Source organism: Tursiops truncatus, chromosome 14 (genome assembly GCF_011762595.2).
Source record: "Tursiops truncatus isolate mTurTru1 chromosome 14, mTurTru1.mat.Y, whole genome shotgun sequence".
Classification (NCBI taxonomy): Eukaryota; Metazoa; Chordata; class Mammalia; order Artiodactyla; family Delphinidae; genus Tursiops; species Tursiops truncatus.
The window spans coordinates 5,728,295-5,751,337 of NC_047047.1; the positions used below are offsets into that span (position 1 = coordinate 5,728,295).

Below are 23,043 nucleotides of genomic sequence, written 5' to 3' on the forward strand. Positions count from 1 at the left end.
ATGAAACTTACAAGTTTTTGCACAGCAAAGGAAACCATAAGTAAGATGCAAAGATAACCTACAGAATGGGAGAAAATATTTGCAAATTATGCAACTGACAAGGGCTTAACTTCCAAAATATACAAACAGCTCATACAACTCAACAACAAAAAAAACAAACAACCCAATCAAAAAATAGGCAGAAGACCTAAATAGACATTTCTCCAAAGAAGAAATACAGGTGGCCAATAGGCACATGAAAAGATGCTCAACATCACTAATTATTAGAGAAATGCAAATCAAAGCTACAAGGGACCACCTCATACCAGTCAGAATGGCCATCATCAAAAAGTCTACAAATAACAAATACCGGAGAAGGTGTGGAGTAAAGGGAACCCTCCTACACTGTTGGTGGGAATATAAGTTGGTGCAGCCACTGTGGAAAACAATATGGGGGTTCCTCAGAAAACTAAAAATAGAATTACCATATGATCTAGTAATCCCACTCCTGGGCATATAACCAGACAAAACTACAATTCAAAATGATACATGTACCCCTATGTTCATAGCAGCACTATTCACAATAGCCAAGACATGGAAACAACCTAAATGTCCACTGACAGATGAATGGTTAAAGAAGATGTGGTACATATACACAATGGAATACTACTCAGCCATAAAAAAGAATGAACTAATGCCATTTGCAGCAACACGGATACAATTAGAGATTATCATATTAAGTGAAGCAAGTCAGACAAAGACAAATACCATATGATACCACTTATATGGGAAATCTAAAATATGACACAAATGAACCCATCTATGAAACAGAAACAAACTCCTAGACACAGAGAACAGAGTGGTGGTTGCCAAGGGGGAAGGTGTTGGGGGAGGGACGGTTGGGGTGAGCAGATGTAAGCTTTTATATATATGATGGATAAACAACAAGGTCCTACTGTGTAGCACAGGCAACTATATACAATATCCTATGATACACCATAATGGAAAAGAATATTAAAAAAAGGAATGTATATATATATGTATAAATGAGTCACTTTGCTGTACAGCAGTAATTAACACAACATTGTAAATCAACTATACCTCAATTAAAAAAATAAATATCTACTGTGTTTTTATTTACTATATTTCTTTGCATAGTTTTTAGTAATTAAGGATTATAATAGAAAAACATCTTTTCAGGGCCCACTTAGAATATTTTGCCATTTCAAGTGGAATGTGGAAACTTTACTCGTAATAATTCCCTTTACCCTCCCCGTCTTTATATTGCAGTTATGTTACATACGCTGAATCAGATCTACACGCGCTGAATCAGATCTACACACGCTGAATCAGATCTACAGGTGATGAATCAGATCTACATACGCTGAATCAGATCAGATTACTTTTTTCCCCAAATGTCAGACTATCTATTAATATTATATTAGGCAGATATTTACCATTTCTGTTACTCTTCCTATTTCATATCCCATGTTTCCATCTGGTATCATTGCCTTTCTGTTAAAAAAGAAATCCTTTAGCAATTCTTTCAGAGCAGGTCTCTTGATAAGAAGCTTTTTTTGTTTCCTGCATTTGAGAATATCTTCATTTACCTTCATTTCTGAAGAATATTTTCACTGGATATATAATTCCGGGCTAATGGTTCTTTTCTTTTGACATTTAAAAAATATCCTGCCGCTACTAGATGAGAAACCCATGGTGCGATGGAGGAGCTTCAAGATGGCGGAAGAGTAAGACGCGGAGATCACCCTCCTCCCCACAAATACACCAGAAATACATCTACACGTGTAACAACTCCTACAGAACACCTACTGAACGCTGGCAGAAGACCTCAGACCTCCCAAAAGGCAAGAAACTCCTCACATACCTGGGTAGGGCAAAAGAAACAAGAATAAACAGAGACGATAGAGACAGGACCTGCACCAGTGGGAGGGAGCTGTGAAGGAGGAAAGGTTTCCACACACTAGGAAGCCCCTTTTCGGGCGGAGACTGCGGGAGGCGGAGGCGGGAGCTTCCGAGCCGCGGAGGAGAGCGCATCAACAGGGGTGCAGGGGGCAAAGCGGAGAGATTCCCGCACAGAGGATCGGTGCCGACCGGCACTCACCAGCCCGAGAGGCTTGTCTGCTCACCCGCCGAGGTGGGCGGGTCTGCGAGCTGAGGCTCGGGCTTCAGTCGGAGCGCAGGGAGAGGACTGGGGTTGGCGGCGTGAACACAGCCTGCAGGGGGTTAGTGCATCATGGCTATACGGGAGGGAGTCCGGGGAAAAGTCTGGACCTGCCGAAAAGGCAAGAGACTTTTTCTTCCCTCTTTGTTTCCTGGTGCGCGAGGAGAGGGAATTAAGAGCACTGCTTAAGGGAGTTCCAGAGACAGGCGCGAGTCGCGGCTAACAGTGCGGACTGCAGAGACGGGCATGAGACGCTAAGGCTGCTGCTGCCGCCACCAAGGGGCCTGTGTGCGAGCACAGGTCACTCTCCACACCCCTCTTCCGGGGAGCCTGTGCAGCCCGCCACTGCCAGGGTCCCGGGATCCAGGGACAACTTCCCTGGGAGAACGCACGGCGTGCCTCAGGCTGGTGCAACGTCACGTCGGCCTCTGCCGCCGCAGGCTTGCCCGGCACTCCGCGTCCCTCCCTCCCCCTGGCCTGAGTGAGCCAGAGCCCCCGAATCAGCGGCTCCTTTAAGCCCGTCCTGTCTGAGCGAAAACCAGACGCCCTCCGCTGACCTACACGCAGAGGCGGGGCCAAATACAAAGCTGAACCCTGGGAGCTGTGCGAACAGAGAAGAGAAAGGGAAATCTCTCCCAGCAGCCTCAGGAGCAGCGGATTAAATCTCCACAATTAACTTCATGTACCCAGCATCTCTGGAATACCGGAATAGACAACGAATCATCCCAAATTGAGGAGATGGACTTTGGGAGCAACGATATATATACATTTTTCTCTTTTTGTGAGTGTGTATGTGTACGCTTCTGTGTGAGATTCTGTCTCTATAGCTTTGCTTTTACCATTTGTCCTAGGGTTCTGTCTGTCCGTTTTTATTCTTTTACTTACAAAATTTTTTTTCTTAATAATTATTTTTTATTTTAATAACTTCATTTTATTTTACTTTATCTTCTTCTTTCTTTCTTTTTTTTCTCCCTTTTATTATGAGCCGTGTGGAGGACAGGTTCTTGCTGCTCCAGCCAGGCATCAGGACTGTCACTGAGGTGGGAGAGCCAAGTTCAGGGCACTGGTCCACCAGAGACCACCAAGCCCCACAGAGAAACACACAGCAGATGAAGGAGCAAAGTAAAAACCCACCAGACCTAACAAATGAAGAGGAAATAGGCAGTCTACCTGAAAAAGAATTCAGAGTAATGACAGTAAAGATGATCCAAAATCTTGGAAATAGAATGGAGAAAATACAAGAAACATTTAACAAGGACCTAGAAGAACTAAAGAGCAAGCAAACAGTGATGAACAACACAATAAATGAAATTAAAAATTCTCTAAAAGGGATCAATAGCAGAATAACTGAGGCAGAAGAACGGATAAGTGACCTGGAAGATAAAATAGTGGAAATAACTACTGCAGAGCAGAATAAAGAAAAAAGAATGAAAAGAATTGAGGACAGTCTCAGAGACCTCTGGGACAACATTAAATGCACCAACATTCGAATTATAGGGGTCCCAGAAGAAGAAGAGAAAAAGAAAGGGACTGAGAAAATATTTGAAGAGATTATAGTTGAAAACTTCCCTAATATGGAAAAGGAAATAGTTAATCAACTCCAGGAAACACAGAGAGTCCCATACAGGATAAATCCAAGAAGAAACATGCCAACACACATATTAATCAAACTATCAAAAATTAAATACAAAGAATATTAAAAGCAGCAAGGGAAAACCAACAAATAACACATAAGGGAATCCCCATAAGGTTCACAGCTGATCTTTCAGCAGAAACTCTGCAAGCCAGAAGGGACTGGCAGGACAAATTTAAAGTGATGAAGGGGAAAAACCTACAACCAAGATTACTCTACCCAGCAAGGATCTCATTCAGATTTGACAGAGAAATTAAAAGCTTTACAGACAAGCAAAAGCTAAGAGCATTCAGCACCACCAAACCAGCTTTACAACACATGCTAAAGGAACTTCTCTAAGTGGGAAACACAAGAGAAGAAAAGGACCTACAAAAACAAACCCAAGGGCTTCCCTGGTGGTGCAGTGGTTGAGAGTCCGCCTGCTGATGCACGGGACACGGGTTCGTGCCCTGGTCCAGGAAGATCCCACATGCCGCGGAGCGGCTAGGCCCGTGAGCCATGGCCGCTAAGCCTGCGCGTCTGGAACCTGTGCTCCGCAACGGGGGAGGCCACAACAGTGAGAGGCCCACGTACCGCAAAAAACAAACAAACAAACAAACCGAAAACGATTAAGAAAATGGTCATAGAAACATACATATCGATAATTACCTTAAACGTGTTTGGATTAAATGCTCCCACCAAAAGACACAGACTAGCTGAATGGATAGAAAAACAAGACCCACATATATGCTGTCTACAAGAGACCCACTTCAGACCTAGGGACACATTAGACTGAAAGTGAGGGGATGGAAAAAGATATTCCATGCAAATGGAAATCAAAAGAGAGCTGAAGTAGCAATTCTCATATCAGACAAAATAGACTTTAAAACAAAGACTATTACAAGAGACAAAGAAGGACACTACCTAATGATCAAGGGATCAATACAAGAAGAAGACATAACAATTGTAAATATTTATGCACCCAACATAGAAGCACCTCAATACATAAGGCAAATACTAACAGCCATAAAAGGGGAAATTGACAGTAACACAATCATAGTAGGGGGCTTTAACACCCCACTTTCACCAATGGACAGATCATCCAAAATGAAAATAAATAAGGAAACACAAGCTTTAAATGATACATTAAACAAGATGGACTTAACTGATATTTATAGGACATTCCATCCAAAAACAACAGAGTACACGTTCTTCTCAAGTGCTCATGGAACATTCTCCAGGATAGATCATATCTTGGGTCACAAATCAAGCCTTGGTAAATTTAAGAAAATTGAAATCGTATCAAGTATCTTTTCCAACCATAACACTACGAGACTAGATATCAATTACAGGAAAAAATCGGTAAGAAATACAAACACACAGAGGCTAAACAATACACTACTTAATAACCAAGAGATCACTGAACACATCAAAGACGAAATAAAAGAATACCTAGAAACAAATGACAATGAAAACACGATGATCCAAAACCTATGGGATGCAGGAAAAGCAGTTCTAAGAGGGAAGTTTATAGCAATACAATCCTAACTTAAGAAACAGGAAACATCTCGAATAAACAACCTAAACTTGCACCTGAAGCAATTAGAGAAAGAAGAACAAAAAAACCCCAACGTTAGCAGAAGGAAAGAAATCATAAAAATCAGATCAGTAATAAATGAAAAAGAAATGAAAGAAACGATAGCAAAGATCAGTAAAACTAAAAGCTGGTTCTTTGAGAAGATAAACAAAATTGATAAACCATTAGCCAGACTCATCAAGAAAAAAGGGAGAAGACTCAATAGAATTAGAAATGAAAAAGGAGAAGTAACAACTGACACTGCAGAAATACAAAGGATCATGAGAGATTACTACAAGCAACTATATGCCACTAAAATGGACAATCTGGAAGAAATGGACAAATTCTTAGAAATGCACAACCTTCTGAGACTGAAACAGGAAGAAACAGAAAATATGAACAGACCAATCACAAGCACTGAAATTGAAACTGTGATTAAAAATCTTCCAACAGGGCTTCCCTGGTGGCGCAGTGGTTGAGAGTCTGCCTGCCGATGCAGGGGACATGGGTTCATGCCCCGGTCCTGGAAGATCCCACATGCCGCGGCGCGGCTGGGCCTGTGAGCCATGGTCGCTGAGCCTGCGCGTCCAGAGCCTGTGCCCCGCAACGGGAGAGGCCACAACAGTGAGAGGCCCGCGTACCGCGGAAAACAAAATCTTCCAACAAACAAAAGCCTAGGACCACATGACTTCACAGGTGAATTCTATCAAACATTTAGAGAAGAGCTAACACCTATCCTTCTCAAACTCTTCCAAAATATAGCAGAGGGAGGAACACTCCCAAACTCATTCTACGAGGCCACCATCACCCTGATACCAAAATCAGGCAAAGATGTCACAAAAAAACTACAGGCTAATATCACTGATGAACATAAATTTAAAAATCCTCAACAAAATACTAGCAAACAGAATCCAACAGCACATTAAAAGGATCATACACTATGATCAAGTGGGGTTTATCCCAGGGATGCAAGGAGTCTTCAATATATGCAAATCAATCAACGTGACACACTATATTATCAAACTGAAAGAGAAAAACCATACGATCCTCTCAATAAATGCAGAGAAAGCATTCGACAAAATTCAGCACCCATTTATGATAAAAACCCTCCAGAAAGTAGGCATAGAGGGAACTTTCCTCAACATAATAAAGGCCATATATGACAAACCCACAGCCAACATTGTCCTCAATGGTGAAAAACTGAAACCACTAACATCAGGAACAAGATAAGGTTGCCCACTCTCACCACTCTTATTCAACATAGTTTTGGAAGTTTTAGCCACAGCAATCAGAGAAGAAAAAGAAATAAAAGGAATCCAAACTGGAAAAGAAGAAGTAAAGCTGTCACTGTTTGCAGATGACATGATACTCTACATAGAGAATCCTAAACATGCTACCAGAAAACTACTAGAGCTAATCAATGAATTTGGTAAAGTAGCAGGATACAAAATTAATGCACAGAAATCTCTTGCATTCCTATACACTAATGATGAAAACTCTGAAAGAGAAATTAAGGAAACGCTCCCATTTACCACTGCAACAAAAAGAATAAAATACCTAGGAATAAACCTACCTAGGGAGACAAAAGAACTGTATGCAGAAAACTGTAAGACACTGATGAAAGAAACTAAAGATGATACCAACAGATGGAGAGATATACCATGTTCTTGGATTGGAAGAATCAATATTGTGAAAATGACTATACTACCGAAAGAAATCTACATATTCAATGCAATCCCTATCAAACTACCAATGGCATTTTTCACAGAACTAGAACAAAACATTTCACAATTTGTATGGAAACACAAAAGACCCCGTATAGCCAAAGCAGTCTTGAGGGGAAAAAAATGGAGCTGGAGGAATCAGACTCCCTGACTTCAGACTATACTACAAAGCTACAGTCATCAAGACAATATAGTACTGGCATAAAAACAGAAACACAGATCAATGGAACAAGATAGAAAGCCCAGAGACAAACCCACGCACCTATGGTCAACTAATCTATGACAAAGGAGGCAAGCGTACACAATGGAGAAAAGACAGTCTCTTCAATAAGTGGTGCTGGGAAAACTGGACAGCTACATGTAAAAGAATGAAATTACAACACTCCCTAACACCATACACAAAAATAAACTGAAAATGGATTCGAGACCTCAATGTAAGACCAGACACTATAAAACTCTTAGAGGAAAACATAGGAAGAACACTCTGTGACGTAAATCATAGCAAGATCTTGTTTGATCCACCTCCTAGAGTAATGGAAATAAAAACAAAAATAAACAAATGGGACCTAATGAAACTTCAAAGCTTTTGCACAGCGAAGGAAACCATAAACAAGACGAAAAGACAACCCTCAGAATGGGAGAAAATATTTGCAAATGAATTAACAAAGGATTAATCTCCAAAATATATAAACAGCTCAATATTAAAGAAACAACCCAATCCAAAAATGGGCAGAAAACTTAAACAGACATTTTTCTAAGGAAGACATACAGATGGCCAAGAAGCACATGAAAAGCTGCTCAACATCACTAATATTAGAGAAATGAAAATCAAAACTACAGTGAAGTATTACCTCACACCAGCTAGAATGGGCATCATAAGAAAATCTACGAACAACAAATGCTGGAGAGGGTGTGGAGAAAAGGGAACCCACTTGCACTGTTGGTGGGAATGTAGAATGAGACAGCCACTATGGAGAACAGTATGGAGGTTCCTTAAAAAACTAAAAATAGAATTACCATATGACCCAGCAATCCCACTACTAGGCATATACCCTGAGAAAACCATAGTTCAAAAAGACACATGCACCCCAATGTTCATTGCAGCACTATTTACAGTAGCCAGGTCATGGAAGCAACCTAAATGCCCATTGACAGACGAATGGATAAAGAAGTTGTGGTACATATATACAATGGAATATTACTCAGCCATAAAAAGGAATGAAACTGGGCTTCCCTGGTGGCGCAGTGGTTGAGAGTCCGCCTGCCAATGCAGGGGACACGGGTTCGTGCCCCAGTCCAGGAAGATCCCACATGCTGCGGAGCGGCTGGGCCCGTGAGCCATGGCCGCTGAGCCTGCGCGTCTGGAGCCTGTGTGCCACAACGGGAGAGGCCACAACAGTGAGAGGCCCGCGTACCGCAGAAACAAATACACACACACACACACACACACACACACACACAAAAAGGAACGAAATTGAGTCATTTGTTGAGACATGGATGGATCTAGAGACTGTCATACAGAGAAAAGTAAGTCAGAAAGAGAAAAACAAATATCGTATATTAACGCATGTATGTGGAACCTAGAAAGATGGTACAGATGAACCGGTTTGCAGGGCAGAAGTTGAGACACAGATGTAGAGAACAAACGTATGGACACCAAGGGGGGAAAGCCGTCAGGGAATGGGGATGGTGGTGTGCTGAATTGGGTGATTGGGATTGACATGTATACACTAATGTGTATAAAACTGATGACTAATAAGAACCTGCTGTATAAAAAAAATAAATAAAATTTAAAAAAATAAAAAAAATGAATATTCCTGTTATGTAAATTGGTGCAGCCACTACGGAAAACAGTATGGAAGTTACTCAGAAAGCTGAAAATAGAGTTACCATATGATCCACCAATCCCACTCCTGGGCATATATCCAGACAAAACTATAATTCAAAATGATACATGCACCCCTATGTTCACAGCAGCAGTATTCACAATAGCCAAGAAATGGAAACAACTTAAGTGTCCATCAACAGATGAAAGGATAAAGAAGATGTGGTACCTATACAATGGAATATTACTCAGCTATAAAAAGAATGAAATAATGCCATTTGCAGCAACACAGATGGACCTAGAGATTATCATACTAAGTGAAGTAAATCAGAAAGAGAAAGACAAATACCATATGATATCACTTAGATGTGGAATCTAAAATATGACACAAATGAACTTATCTGTGAAACAGAAAGAGACTCAGAGACAGAGAACAGACTGGTGGTTGCCAAGGAGGATGGGGGTTGGGGGAGGGATGGAGTGGGAGTTTGGGGTTAGCAAATGCCAACTATTATTATATATAGAATGGATGAACAACAAGGTCCTACACAGGGAACTATGTTCAATATCTGGTGATAAACCATAATGGAAAAGAATATGAAAAAGAATGTATATACACATATAAGTGAGTCACTTTACTACACAGCAGAAATTAACACAACACTGTAAATCAACTAGACTTCAATAAATTTTAAAAAGAGTGTTCCTGTTAGAATTTGATGGAAATGTAGAAAAACATGATGGGAAGTATGTCAAAACATTAACAGTGTCTGTATCTCTAGGTGGTATGATTATAAATCAACTTTGTTTACTTCCTCAAACATTTCAGTATTTTTCTTTTTTTTTTTATAAATTTATTTATTTATTTTGGGCTGTGTTGGGTCTTTGTTGCTGTGCGCGGGCTTTCTCTAGTTGTGTCGAGTGGGGGCTACTCTTCATTGCGGTGCGTGGGCTTCTCGTTGTGGTGGCTTCTCTTGTTGCAGAGCACGGGCTCTAGGCACGTGTGCTTCAGTAGCTGTGGCACGCGGGCTCAGTAGTTGCGGCTCGTGGGCTCTAGAGAGCAGGCTCAGTAGTTGTGGCGCACGGGCTTAGTTGCTTCGCGGCATTTGGGATCTTCCTGGACCAGGGCTTGAACCCGTGTCTCCTGCATTGGTAGGTGGATTCTCAGCCACTGTGCCACCAGGGAAGTCCCAACATTTCAGTATTTTTCAAGTGTTGTTTTGGTATTGTTTATGTATAAGAAAACATACCCCAAATGATGGGAATAAAGTTGACATGCCTACTGCGTAAGACAGTATTGGGCTAAGGGTCTTCCATGGAAAATCATGAAGAATTATTTGGAGAAAGGGGAAGAACTGTAGACAGAGAAGTTTGTTTTGTTGTTACTATTTTTTAACATTTTTTCCAGATAATTTTTTTTTCAATGCAGCGTGACATAAAATGGAACGAAGTTTGGTATGCTTATGTGCTAATCGCAGCCGGAGTACCTATCACGTGCTAAGAAGCCCTGAAACTTTCCAAAAGGGAGAAACAGTAAACAGCATGTGGCTCAAACGTGTTTTTGCGGGCACTTCCTGGGATTAAAATTTCCTAGAATACATTTTGGGAAACTCTCGCATAAAGCAAGGTCCATTTAAGGTCCGGCTCATCCCTCCTCATTTCCATAACCACGCAGCATCCCTGCACACCAAGGCAGCGGGGTTTGCGGGCACCGCGGAGCCCAGGAGCCTTCAGCAACTTGGTTCAAGAAGAGAACATCGGGGCTTCCCTGGTGGCGCAGTGGTTGGGGGTCCGCCTGCTGATGCAGGGGACACGGGTTCGTGCCCCGGTCCGGGAGGATCCCACGTGCCGCAGAGCGGCTGGGCCCGTGAGCCGTGGCCGCTGAGCCTGCGCGTCCGGAGCCTGTGCTCCGCAATGGGAGAGGCCACAGCAGTGAGAGGCCCGCGTACCGCAGAAAACGGAAAAAGAAGAGAACATCAGAAGAAAAAAAAAAAAGAGAGAGAGAGAGAGAACGTCATCTGTATGGGAGGTGGGGAGGGGAAGTCACCCCACAGGGATCAAGATGGGTCAGGCTGGTGCCACTCTCATCTCAGAAAAATCCGGCAACTCAGTCTGTTTTCTACTGCGCAGCCCCGACTAAGCATTTGGGGCATAAATGAGCTGCACTGAGCCTGTTCTCTTGTGAGATGTAACGGGGACATCTTGACTCTTAGCCAGAGTTATCAGAAAATGTTGAGGCTTAAATGCGAAGCTGGCCTCATTTCCTAGTGATTCTTACTTAATGTTTACCTGGGGGGAGGATTTCATGGGAACACAATCCTTAGGAACTTGTTACCGAAATTCTAAGAGAAATGTTTAGACTTTTCTGAAGGAAGGCTGCATTTTCAAGATGGTGGACTTCCGAAAATCCTTTTTCAATTTAAAATAGGTTGGGAGAAACCCACACACTTAGGGTCACCTAATCTATGACAAAGGAGGCAAGAATATACAATGGAGAAGAGACAGTGTCTTCAATAAGTGGTGCTGGGAAAACTGGACAGCTACATGTAAAAGAATGAAATTAGAACACACCTTAACACCATATACAAAAATAAACTCAACATGGATTAAAGACCTAAATGTAAGGCCGATACTATAAAACTTTTAGAGGAAAACATAGGGAGAATACTCTCTGACATACATCACAGCAAGATCTTTTTCAATCCACCGCCTAGAATAATGAAATAAAAACAAAAATAAACAAATGGGACCCAATTAAACTGAAAAGCTTTTGCACAGTGAAGGAAACCATAAACAAAATGAAAAGAAAACCCACAGAATGGGAGAAAATATTTGCAAACGAAGCAACCGACAAGGGATTAATCTCCAAAATATACAAACAGCTCATGCAGCTCAATATCAAAAAAAACAAACAACCCAATCAAAAAATGAGCAGAAGATCTAAATAGACATTTCTCCAAAGACAATGGTTAAAAAGCACACGAAAAGATGCTCAACATCACTAATTATTAGAGAAATGCAAATCAAAACTATAATGAGGTATAACCTCACACTAGTCAGAATGGCCATCAACAAAAATTCTACAAACGATAAATGCTGGAGAGGGTGTGGAGAAAAGGGAACCCTCCTACACTGTTGGTGGGAATGTAAACTGGTGCAGCCACTATGGAGAACAGTATGGAGGTTCCTTAAAAAACTGAAAATAGAGCTACCACACGATCCAGCAATTCCACTCCTGGGCACATATCAGGAGGAAACCATAATTCAAAAAGATACATGTACCCCAATGTTCATTGCAGCACTATTTACAATAGGCAGGTCATGGAAGCAACCTAAATGCCCATCAACAGAGGAATGGATAAAGAACATGTGGTACGTATATACAATGGAATATTACACAGCCATAAAAAAGAACGAAATAATGCCATTTGCTGCAACATGGATGGACCTAGAGATTATCCTAGTGAGTGAAGTAAGTCAGACAGAGAAAGACAAATATTATATGATACTGCTTATATGTGGAATCTAAGAAAGGGCTACAAATGAACTTATCTACAAAACCAAAACAGAGTTACAGATGTAGAAAACCAACTTATGGTTACTGGGGGGTAAGCAGGGAAGGGGGGATGGATAAATTGGAAGATTGGGACTGATACATACACACTACTATATATGAAATAGATAACTAATAAGGACCTATTGTATAGCACAGGGAACTCTACTCAATACTCTATAATGGCCTATATGGGAAAAGAATCGAAAAAAAGAGTGGACATATGTATTTTTATAACAGATTCACTTTGCTGTACACCTGAGACAACATTGTAAATCAATTATACCCCAATTTAAAAAAAATTAAGCATTCAGACAAAAAAAATAGACTGGGAGTTTGGGGCTGACATGTACACACTGCTATATTTAAAACAGATAACCAACCCTAACCTACTGTACAGCACAGGGAACTCTGCTCAATATTCTGTAATAACCTAAATGGGAAAAGAACTTGAAAAAGAGTAGATACGGGACTTCCCTGGTGGCACAGTGGTTAAGAATCCGCCTGCCAGTGCAGGGGACACGGGTTCGATCCCTGGTCCGGGAAGATCCCATATGCCATGAAGCAACTAAGCCCATGCGCCACAACTACTGAGCCTGTGCTCTAGAGCCCATGAGCCCCAACTCTTGAGCCTGCATGCCACAACTACCGATGCCCGAGCGCCTAGAGCCTGTGCTCTGCAACAAGAGAAGCCACCGAAATAAGAAGTCCACGCACCACAACAAAGAATAATCCCCGCTCACCGCAACTAGAGAAAGCCCACGCGCAGCAAGACCCAATGCAGCCCCAAAAAAAAAAAAAAAGAGTAGATACATGTGTATGTAGAACTGAATTACTCTGCTGTACACCTGAAACTAACAGAACATTGTTAATCTACTCCAATATAAAATAAAAATTAGAAAAGTAAAATGTATTGAAATGATTGAAAGGGAGTTAAGGAAATTACCCTTTGCCTTAGATGCCCCCAGGAAGGTGCCAGGTCTCCCCGAGCTGGGACAGTCCCAAGTTTCTAGGCCTACCAGGAAAACATTTCTCCTTCTGACAAGTCTTCTTGTCAACCAAGGGACCCCACTAGGGTGAAAGCCAAGAGCCCCAAACAGAAGGAGGCACCGTTCCCGTCTCTGTTTACTGGGCCACAGTAAGAATTAGCATTCTGCCTGCAAGTACACTGCTACCCTCCGCTTTGCTTTGAATGCAGAGTCACTCATCTGGAAACTACAGGGTAAGAGGAATGACTCGTGTGTCCTGATACCACTATGTTCTCGCAATGCCTGCTGCTGCCTTAGTCACCAAATAAAAGAGACAGAAAGGAGCCTCGAATTTTTTACTGCCGTTTTTTCCCTGTGTGTGGGCTTATGACGATGTACAGAACACCCGGTCAGGAGCCTAAGGAAGAAAAACACAGCAAAATTAGCATGATAGATGGGCTCCAGCTGGGAACAGCTACATGCAATGCCCAGGGCAAGGCTTTTTCACTCCGCACTGAGCCTGCCACAGGGGCATCGGCAAGTGTGCACAGGGCAGAAGTCCTCCAAGTGGGCTACAACCTTCACGGTGCAGGCCGGCCTTTCCTGTTACACCTACATAATTTACAACAGAGAAATAAAACGACGAGGTCAGTCTCCCCTCTTAACCAAGTTACTCTCCACGAAAGGACACCCAGCTGAGAAAGCAGGGCCCACAAATTCTGGTCATCCTCCCGGCTCTGCCCAACACACCGCTCGGGTACGTTCTTTCCCCTTTATGCTTGGAGGATGCCCCCAACCCGCCTCAAAGCTCTTGGAGGGCAGGGTAATGCTCCGTATCCCCTTCTGTATCTTCCACTTGCTCACATGCTTCCTTAACCAATCCTGATGCAAGGGTGATGGAATGGCAGCTGTCATTGGTCCACATCAACCAACACCCCAGGAGGGACCGGAAGTAACAACAAGCCTCCCAGTGCTGAAGCCTTTCCTTCTGCAATGCCTGCTTCTGCAAAACTGCATGTAGAGACTCTTCCCTGGTGGCGCAGGGGTTAAGAATCCGCCTGCCAATCCAGGGGACACGGGTTTGAGCCCTGGTCCAGGAAGATCCCACATGCTGTGGGGCAGCTAAGCTTGTGTGCCACAACTACTGAGCCTGCGCTCTAGAGCCCACGAGCCACAACTACTGAGGCTGCATGCCACAACTACTGAAGCCCGTGCTCCCCAACAAGAGAAGGCACCGCAATGAGAAACCTGCGCACTACACTGAAGAAGAGACCCCGCTCGCCACAACTAGAGAAAATCCGTGCACAGCAACGAAGACCCAACGCGGCCCCCCCCGCAAAAATAAATAAATAATTTTTTTTAAAAAACTGAATGTATAAGCTTCTTATTTGTTGTGTTTTAACTCCTCCCTCTTGTCTGAACCATTTCACTGGTGTTGAGACTAAGGATTAGGGTCAAAGAATAATATAATGATCTAGCTTGTGTTTCAGAACCAGCTCTCGCCCTGCAGAGAACTCCAAGCAGCAGCTACTCTTGCCTGACACTCTTGATCCTTATTGACAAAGGCCACAAAAAAGAACGCTATTTTGCCATTTGCAGCAACATGGATGAAGGTCAGAGGTTATCACACTAAGTGAAGTCTGTCATACAAGAAAGACAAACACCATATGATATCACTTATATGTGGCATCTCAAAAATGATATAAATGAACTTATTTACAAAACAGAAACAGACTCACACACAGAAAACAAACTTACGGTTACCAAAGGGGAAGTGGGGGGAGTGATAACCTAGGAATTTGGAATTAACATATACAAACTACTATATATAAGATAGATAAACAGGGGCTTCCCTGGTGGCGCAGTGGTTGAGAGTCCGCCTGCGATGCAGGGGACACGGGTTCGTGCCCCGGTCCGGGAAGATCCCACATGCCGCAGAGCGGCTGGGCCCGTGAGCCATGGCCGCTGAGCCTGCGCGTCCGGAGCCTGTGCTCCGCAATGGGAGAGGCCACAGCAGTGAGAGGCCCACATACCCCAAAAAAAAAAAAAAAAAAAAAAAGATAAACAACTGGATCTACTGTATAGCACAGGGAATTATACTCAATATCTTGTAATACCTAAAATGGAAAAGAATCTGAAAATGGGAAACAAATCTGAAAAAATATGTATTATGGATATATATGTATGTATAACTGAATCACTTTGCTGTACACCTGAAACTAACACAACATTGGAAATCAACTATACATTGATTTTAAGAAAAGGTGACATGGTTAGCAAACATTTGGTCCTGTCCAAAACGTCCATAAGTCATCTGGTCCATAAGATGCTTGGTCCACACCAAAATGTCCTTGAAATTTGGTCCTATCCAAAACTTCCAGGGAGACATCTGGTCCATGCCAAAAGGTCCTTGATATTTTGGTCCTGTCCAAAACCATTTGGCATGGACCAACTATGTTCACGGATGTTTGGGATAGGACCAAATTTCAAGGGCCTTTTGGCGTGGACCAAATATCTTATGGACCAAGTGTCTCATGGACATTCTGGACAGGACCAAATGTCCTGCAAGGGGCAGCCCAATTCTAAACTCACCACCCATCCTCCCTCCTTCAGTGAAAATGCACGAGGTTATGGAAATAGACCTTCACTGATAAGAGATAATGTAATTTTAGTTAATGCCAATGAACTGACCATTTAATATTGGATTAAAGGAGGCTCTCATGAAAGACTTTCTTCTTAGCATTCAGTTCTATCAAGAAATGGAATGAGCTGTATTTTACAATACTGCCCAGTTACAGAAGCTTGCTTTCTTTGGAAAGTGATGATTCTTCCAATGCTTTCTGTCCCTACCCCTTGGACACGTGGGTGAATCATGTTATGAGCAGCTGTCAAGAGCCCAGACTTTAGGAACTGATGCCTGAATGTGAATCCCTGCCTGCCTGTGGGACCCCTCAGCCTCCGGCTTCTCCACTGTAAAATGGGACTAAAAATAACCTCTGTCGAGGTTTAGAGTTAATGCATGTAAAATGCTGCAGACACACAGTGTGTGCCCCGGAAGTGTTAGCTTTTCTTATTAGCACTGTGTACCCTGCACTGTGCTAGGGTCTTATACTGAGCTCCATTTAGTTCCTGCAATAACCCTAGGAAGAGCGTGCTACTATTAACACCCCCATTTTACAGGGTAGGAAACTGAGGCTAGGAGAGGATTTTTTTTTAAGCTCGTCTAAGGACGGAAAGTAAAAGTGACAAGAATCAAAGCTGGGACTGTCTGATTATAAGCCCATGCACTTCCTGCCACACCACACTACTTCCTGGATCTCACACACACACACACACACACACACACACTGCCAAACAGTGTCACATCAGAATTAGAAAAATGTGCTTATGACTGGTAAACTGTGCCTCATTATCTAGGGATCCAAATGTCTCTCAATCAAACTGTTTCTTTTCTGAGTACAAGGACCATGTTTTTACATCTTCCCTAAAGAAAAAGCACATAGTTCTGTACACACAATAGGGCGCTCAATGCTCACTGGATTTACATGGAAATTCACAGCAGAAAGTGGATCCGTGTCCTGGTTTAGAATAGTTGATCAAACAATCCAAATAACCCATGAATTCCCCAAAGCTTTGAAAACCTTGCCTAATATAGCTCATGTGTTCTGGAGACAACGAGAGATCTGATCTGAAGCTAAATCTCATCAAAAATACCGGGAGAGAAAACAATTCATATCAGACCTCCAGGTGGGATTAGGGGAAGGGCCTCCCACGTTGCTGCTATAAAACCCACAGAGCTAGAGGCTTTGGAAGTGATACAATTTTAGTATTGTCTTTGTCTTGCCCTTGTTTTTTTTCCCCCACGTGTTACGAAGAATACTGCATTATTGCTGCTATTCTGGCGAAGAGATCTGGGTATTCCTAAACATTCTAAAACCCGTCTCCCCACCTGAGGACAAGAGGGGAGTAAGGACCAGCAGCCTCACTGCCCAGTGTCTATGCTGGGAGGTTTCCAAATAGGAGATTTGGTGGCATGGGTGCCCATGCCTCAAAGCAAATGGGGGTGGCAATAAATGGAAAGGAACTGCATACAATTGGATTTCTAAGAATTTTTAGCCAAGATTTTATTGGAATATCTATATTGGATGATCTCTGAGCATGGTAGAGCCTAAACATGCATTTGACCTCTTCCTGATTTTGAGGTAAGCCATGCAGTAAAAAGACAGGACTAAGACTGTGGGCCTGGGGGTGACATTAAAGATGATGATGGCAAAAGCCAAACTCCTATGGACCCAAAGTCACATCAGGACACGGTCTGGGCCTGCCAGACAGACCAAATTAGTTCTCATGTGAAGAGATATGTGTGTGGTCCGGAGAATAAGAACAGAGTCCAAGGTTTAGGAAGCCTGTATTTATCTTCCACTTCTGCTACTTGTTAGAGCTTTAGGGTGGTTTGACAAGTTACTTAGTTTCCTTAGCTGTAAAATGGGAATAAGGATGATACACACCTCAAAGGAATGTGCAGGAGTTGATATGAGATAATGCATAGAAAAGTACTTAGCCTGGTACCGTGCACCCGAAAGTTATCAGGGCACACAGGGCACGCCCAGTGACCACTGGCCAGCACCACTGACCTTTTCATTATTGCTAATGGAAGTAGCTTATAAATGTGTTAATGGAAAATGTCCTGCATCTTCACACACAGGTAGCGATGAATACTTAAAAAAGCAAAAGCTTCTTGGTGTATTTTGTGGCTGTTCCCAAAATAGCCCGCGAGGAGGGCAGGGCAGAAATGATGAGCCTCGTGTTGCAGCTGGGAAGGTGGAGGCTTAGCGAGGTGAAGGGGCTTATTGGAATCCATCAGGTAGGACAGCGCCAGCCAGGAATGCAGCTCAGGCCTCTGCCTCCTGCCCTGTCTCCACAGCGACCTGGCGTGCAACCAAGAGGCGAGATGCCCCCCAGCAGAGAGCTGGAGGCCTGCCAGGGAGAGGCGGCACGAGGACTCCGTTCCAGTCTGGTCTCATCTCATCTATTCATTTGCATGTTGCTTGGATTTTACAGCCCTTGTAGGTGGTGGCCTAAGGGAGCCATGGTCCCCAGTGCCAAGTGATGTGCCTGTTAGTTCAGAATAGTCCGGGGAGTTCCTCATATTACTGTTGGTTTACCTTGGTCCTCCAGCTCCAGCAATCCTCACTCCACCCCAACCTGAGTTTGCCTACCCCTCCGGCATTGCCCTGCTCCCTGATGTTCTTAAGGAAATATTTGGGAAATTAACAACCAATGCACACTTCCCCTGCGCCCCACAGGGGAAGATTCAGGTCTCAGAGGTCTGAGTGGCCGGGGACTTATTGTTCTCATGGCTGCCCCCGCACCAGGTGACGTGGAAGGACAGACACCCCCGGGGCTGCTGAACTGGGCGACTTCTGAGGGCTCCGTCATTCGAAAGTGGAGGATTCTGTAGGTGCCAACCAGGTAGTGGGCTCTGTGAAGGGAGGTGGGCAAACCCTTCAGCCCTGTAGGTTGTCAGAGGGCGGAGGGACCTGCCAGCCACAGGCAGTGGCAGGAGAAGAGAGCAAAGAGCTTGGAGGAAGGAGGCTAGTCCTCCGGGCCTGAGTAAAGGCCTTCCTGAGACAGGACATCCCGTGTCGCCATAGGACACCACTGCTGGGCCCGTCCCCGCGCAACCTAATGATCCGTGGTCACCTACCCATCACCACCACTCACCTGGGCCCTCCCATGGGCACGCCTCTCATTCATCTTTATTACCCCAGAGCCTGGTGTGGTCACTGCCAACTCGGTCTGATCGTACGAGACAGATACCATCCGACTGGCCTCTACCTTCAAAATATCCACTTTATGGGGGACTTCCCTGGCGGTCCAGTAGTTAAGACTCCACACTTCCAGTGCAGGGGGCACGGGATCAATCCCTGGTCAGGGAACTAAGATCCCGCATGCCCCGCGGTGAGGCCAAAAAATAAAATAAAATAAAACAAAATATCTACTTTATGATTCCACCTCATATACAGTAGGTGTTCAATAAATGTCCAGTGAAGGAATAAGCATGGACGTGGTTCTAACAGCGCTGACATGCCAGCGACCAAGCCAGGCTTTCTGGTCAACCCGACAACAGTGCCAAGCAGCTGTGACAGCTCCATTTTCCGACGAGGAAGCTGAGATACCATATATGGAAGAGCTGAGCCCAGCGAGGATGGTTATTCCATGTTCACTGCGTGCTGATGATTATTCCAATTACTGTCCAGGGCCAACAGCTCCCTGACAGCACATCCAAGATTTAAACCCAGCCTGGCCTGGCTCTAATCAGGCTGCCTCGCCACGCAGTGTCCATCCTGGAAATGCAGTAACTGGAGGCTTCTGAAAGGAGGCCCCCGTCAACAGGGTCACCACACGGACATGTGAAAGCTACAAACCACTTGGCAAGTCCCACACGATCAGTAATTTCTGGGTAAGGAACAAAACTGAGGGAACCGGCTTGAATTTTTTCAGCGGAGCGACGCAGTATTTCAAGGAGCACATGTGCCCCAGCCCCCTGCCTGGCCGTGCTTTCCGCTGCAGAGTGAGCACAAGCGGGGTTCGGACGGCGGACACACGACACAGCCGCGGCGGGGAAGTCGCCCCTCTTACCTCTTTGCCCTGTCTTTCTCATCTTCATCCATTAGATTGTCTCGGCAGTTTTTCCTGCAAAAAAAAAAAAAAGAACAGATGATGACTCTCTGATTCTCGACCTTTCTCACAGGTCTTTCTGGTTGCCATCATTTTGGTCTGATCTAAATCACATGCCTTAATCCACAGGTTCTCAAACTTTCTGGTTCCAGCAACTCTTTGCACCCTCTCAAAAATGACCGAGGACTCTGAAGACCTCTTTTGTATGTGGGTGAAAACTGAGAAATCTTAAATGTACAATATTCCATTAAGCATCAGAGAGATGTCATCAACAGAACTCCAAGAGCTTCTGGAAAAGACCACTGTATACTCAAAAGAGTAAACAGGCAAATGATATGTTAACATTAGGAAAACTGTTTTGACCTCAAGGACCCCCCCTGGGTCCCTAGATCACACTCTGGGAACTGCTTTCCGGACCCAGCTCAACAAAGCATCTGTTTATTTCAAACCTGCAAGCTGCCCGAGACGTTCTAAAGGAGAGCATTTCTTTATCTGTTCATTTAAATACACAAATTCCTCTTATGCAGCCTGGAGGGATCGGGGCCCCCAAAAGTATAACTGCTCCCCTATCTTTAAGGCATGTACACCCCCTAGATAGTCAAGGTACACAGATGTGAAAAAGGAAGTAACAATCCAGGAATGTTCTCACAGCCCCAAACCTCATCACCTGGGCCTCTACTCTCCCAGGCCGCTGGCTCAAAGGCTCTTGGGCCGACTGACCCGGTGTCCCCTGCTACACACAGGCCTGTGGTCCTTCACCCCTCAGAGCCACATCCCTGATTAGTCTTCCTTCACACGTTTCCCGGAGTCCCATCTGTCTGGGGGAGGTCCCCCTCCAGCCCCTCCATGCAGAAAGACTTTCAGGGTGTCCCTGAGGCCAGAGTTGAGGGAATTGGAGGCAAAGTGTGGTGGAGATAAGGGTGGGGACCACAGAAGAAATGGATCGCCGTGACCCACACGCTTCTGGTCTCTAAACAGAGGGAGGGCCTGACATCAGAACTCCAGAATCAACACTTTGCAAATGCACTAACCTTTACGCTCAAAATTCCAAGTTCCTGATGACAGTTTTTTTTTTTTATGAAAATAACTCATTTTATGAAAAGGCCAGTATGAATTTTGTAACAAAAGTAGACAAGGATATTAACAGAAAGAATTATTCTAGGTCAATCTCATTCATGAACATGAATATAAGAATTCTCAACCAAACAGCAAATCCAATAGAACCATACATAAAAGTTGTAACATTTGGGCTTCCCTGGTGGCGCAGTGGTTGAGAGTCCGCCTGCCGATGCAGGGGACGCGGGTTCGTGCCCCGGTCCGGGAGGATCCCACGTGCCGTGAAGCGGCTGGGCCCGTGAGCCATGGTCGCTGAGCCTGCGCGTCCGGAGCCTGTGCTCCGCAACGGGAGGGGCCACAACAGTGAGAGGCCCGCATACCGCAAAAAAAAAAAAAAAAAAAAATTGTAACATTAGGTAAAAATTTGTAATGGGACAAATGAATCTTTTCTCTGAGATAATTTTGTTTTGTAGTTTTTGGTCTGCTGTGAGCCCAGGCATGAGTCTGAGGCAAAGAGGAAAAGGAATTCTGCAGTCACAGCCCCTGTTTACTTACAAGCCCCATTCGGTTAATAGCAGGCATATTTTAGTGACAGATTCGCAAGAAACCCCATTCAGCAGTTGAGGCCTGTGGCATAATTAGAATGGAGTTAGCATATCTGCAAACAGGCATCTGCTTAATGTTTCCCAGATGGAATCTGTTCAGAGCTTTAAGACATGAAAAATGCAGTCCATTTGTTTAATGATGTGCTACCCCAGGTCTGCACTCCATGGAAAGCGGTGGCTGCCCGTGTGCTGAGGGCATGAGCCCGCATCCAGCCATGGTAAAAGGGTAAAAGCCGTGCCCCTTCCCAGGTACCCCTGGACAGAGCACGTTTACGGGAGGATGTGGGCTTCGGTCTGCTTTGCTGAGGATCTGGAATCCTGTTTGGATGGCAGGGGCTGCTTTGTCATACATGAAACGTTGTAGAAACACCTACAAATGACTAAGAGCTACTCTGTATCAACTGCGGCAGCTCTGATTCCTCTCTCTCTGTTCTTAAACACTTCCTGAATCCATGAAGCCCTGATGTTCTACACCCACGTTCTCTTCTTTCCCATCCCTCCCATTTCCTTGCCCTATTCCTGTCACTTGACCCCTAAGTCACTCTGCTCCACTGCACCTGAGGGAAGAGAACACACCTGAGTTGTGCTCCCCAGGAGCACCTGCCCCAGAAGCTTCACACCAATGTCCTGTTTTGTCACACCTGCTGTCTCCCATGCCTTCCTCATGTCCATCAACAGAGGAATGGATAAAGAAGATGTGGTACCTATATACAATGGAGTATTACTCAGCCATAAAAAAGAACGAAATGATGCCATTTGCAGCAACATGGATGGACCTAGAGATTCTCATACTAAGTGAAGTAAGTCAGAGAAAAACAAATATCACATGATGCCACTTATATGCAGAATCTCAAAAAATGATACAAATGAACTTATTTACAAAATAGAAATAGACTCGCAGACTTCAAAAACAAACTTATGGTTACCAAAGGGGAAAGGCTGGGGGGAGGGATAAATTAGGAGTTTGGGATTAACATACACACACTACTATACATAAAATAGACAAACAACAGGACCTACAATATAGCACAAGAAACTCTACTCAATATTCTGTAATAACCTATATGGGAAAAGAATCTGAAAAAGAACAGATATATGTATATGTATAACTGATTCACTTTGTTGTACACCTAAAATTAACACAACATTTTAAATCAACTATACTCCAATATAAAAGAAAAATTAAAAAGTTAAGCGCACATAAAAAAACAATTGCAGTAATGTACACATAACTTAAAATTTGCCATTTTAAACTCTACAGCTCAGTAGCATTAAGTATATT

General features: G+C 43.8%; 1 protein-coding gene across 10 annotated transcripts in view; it reads right to left on the reverse strand.

The window, feature by feature from the left end:
* NPAS2 (neuronal PAS domain protein 2) overlaps positions 1-23,043 on the reverse strand; it is a 182,003-nt gene that overhangs the window by 82,288 nt on the left and 76,672 nt on the right. For 9 of the 10 annotated variants that reach the window (XM_033838602.2, XM_033838608.2, XM_033838605.2 and 6 more), the window contains one exon: positions 20,062-20,115. In XM_033838602.2, coding sequence (XP_033694493.1) covers positions 20,062-20,115 — 54 coding nt within the window. Of the gene's footprint in view, positions 1-1,436; positions 1,455-20,061; positions 20,116-23,043 lie in introns of those variants that run through there. The other variant, XM_073791031.1, reaches the window with a different exon arrangement.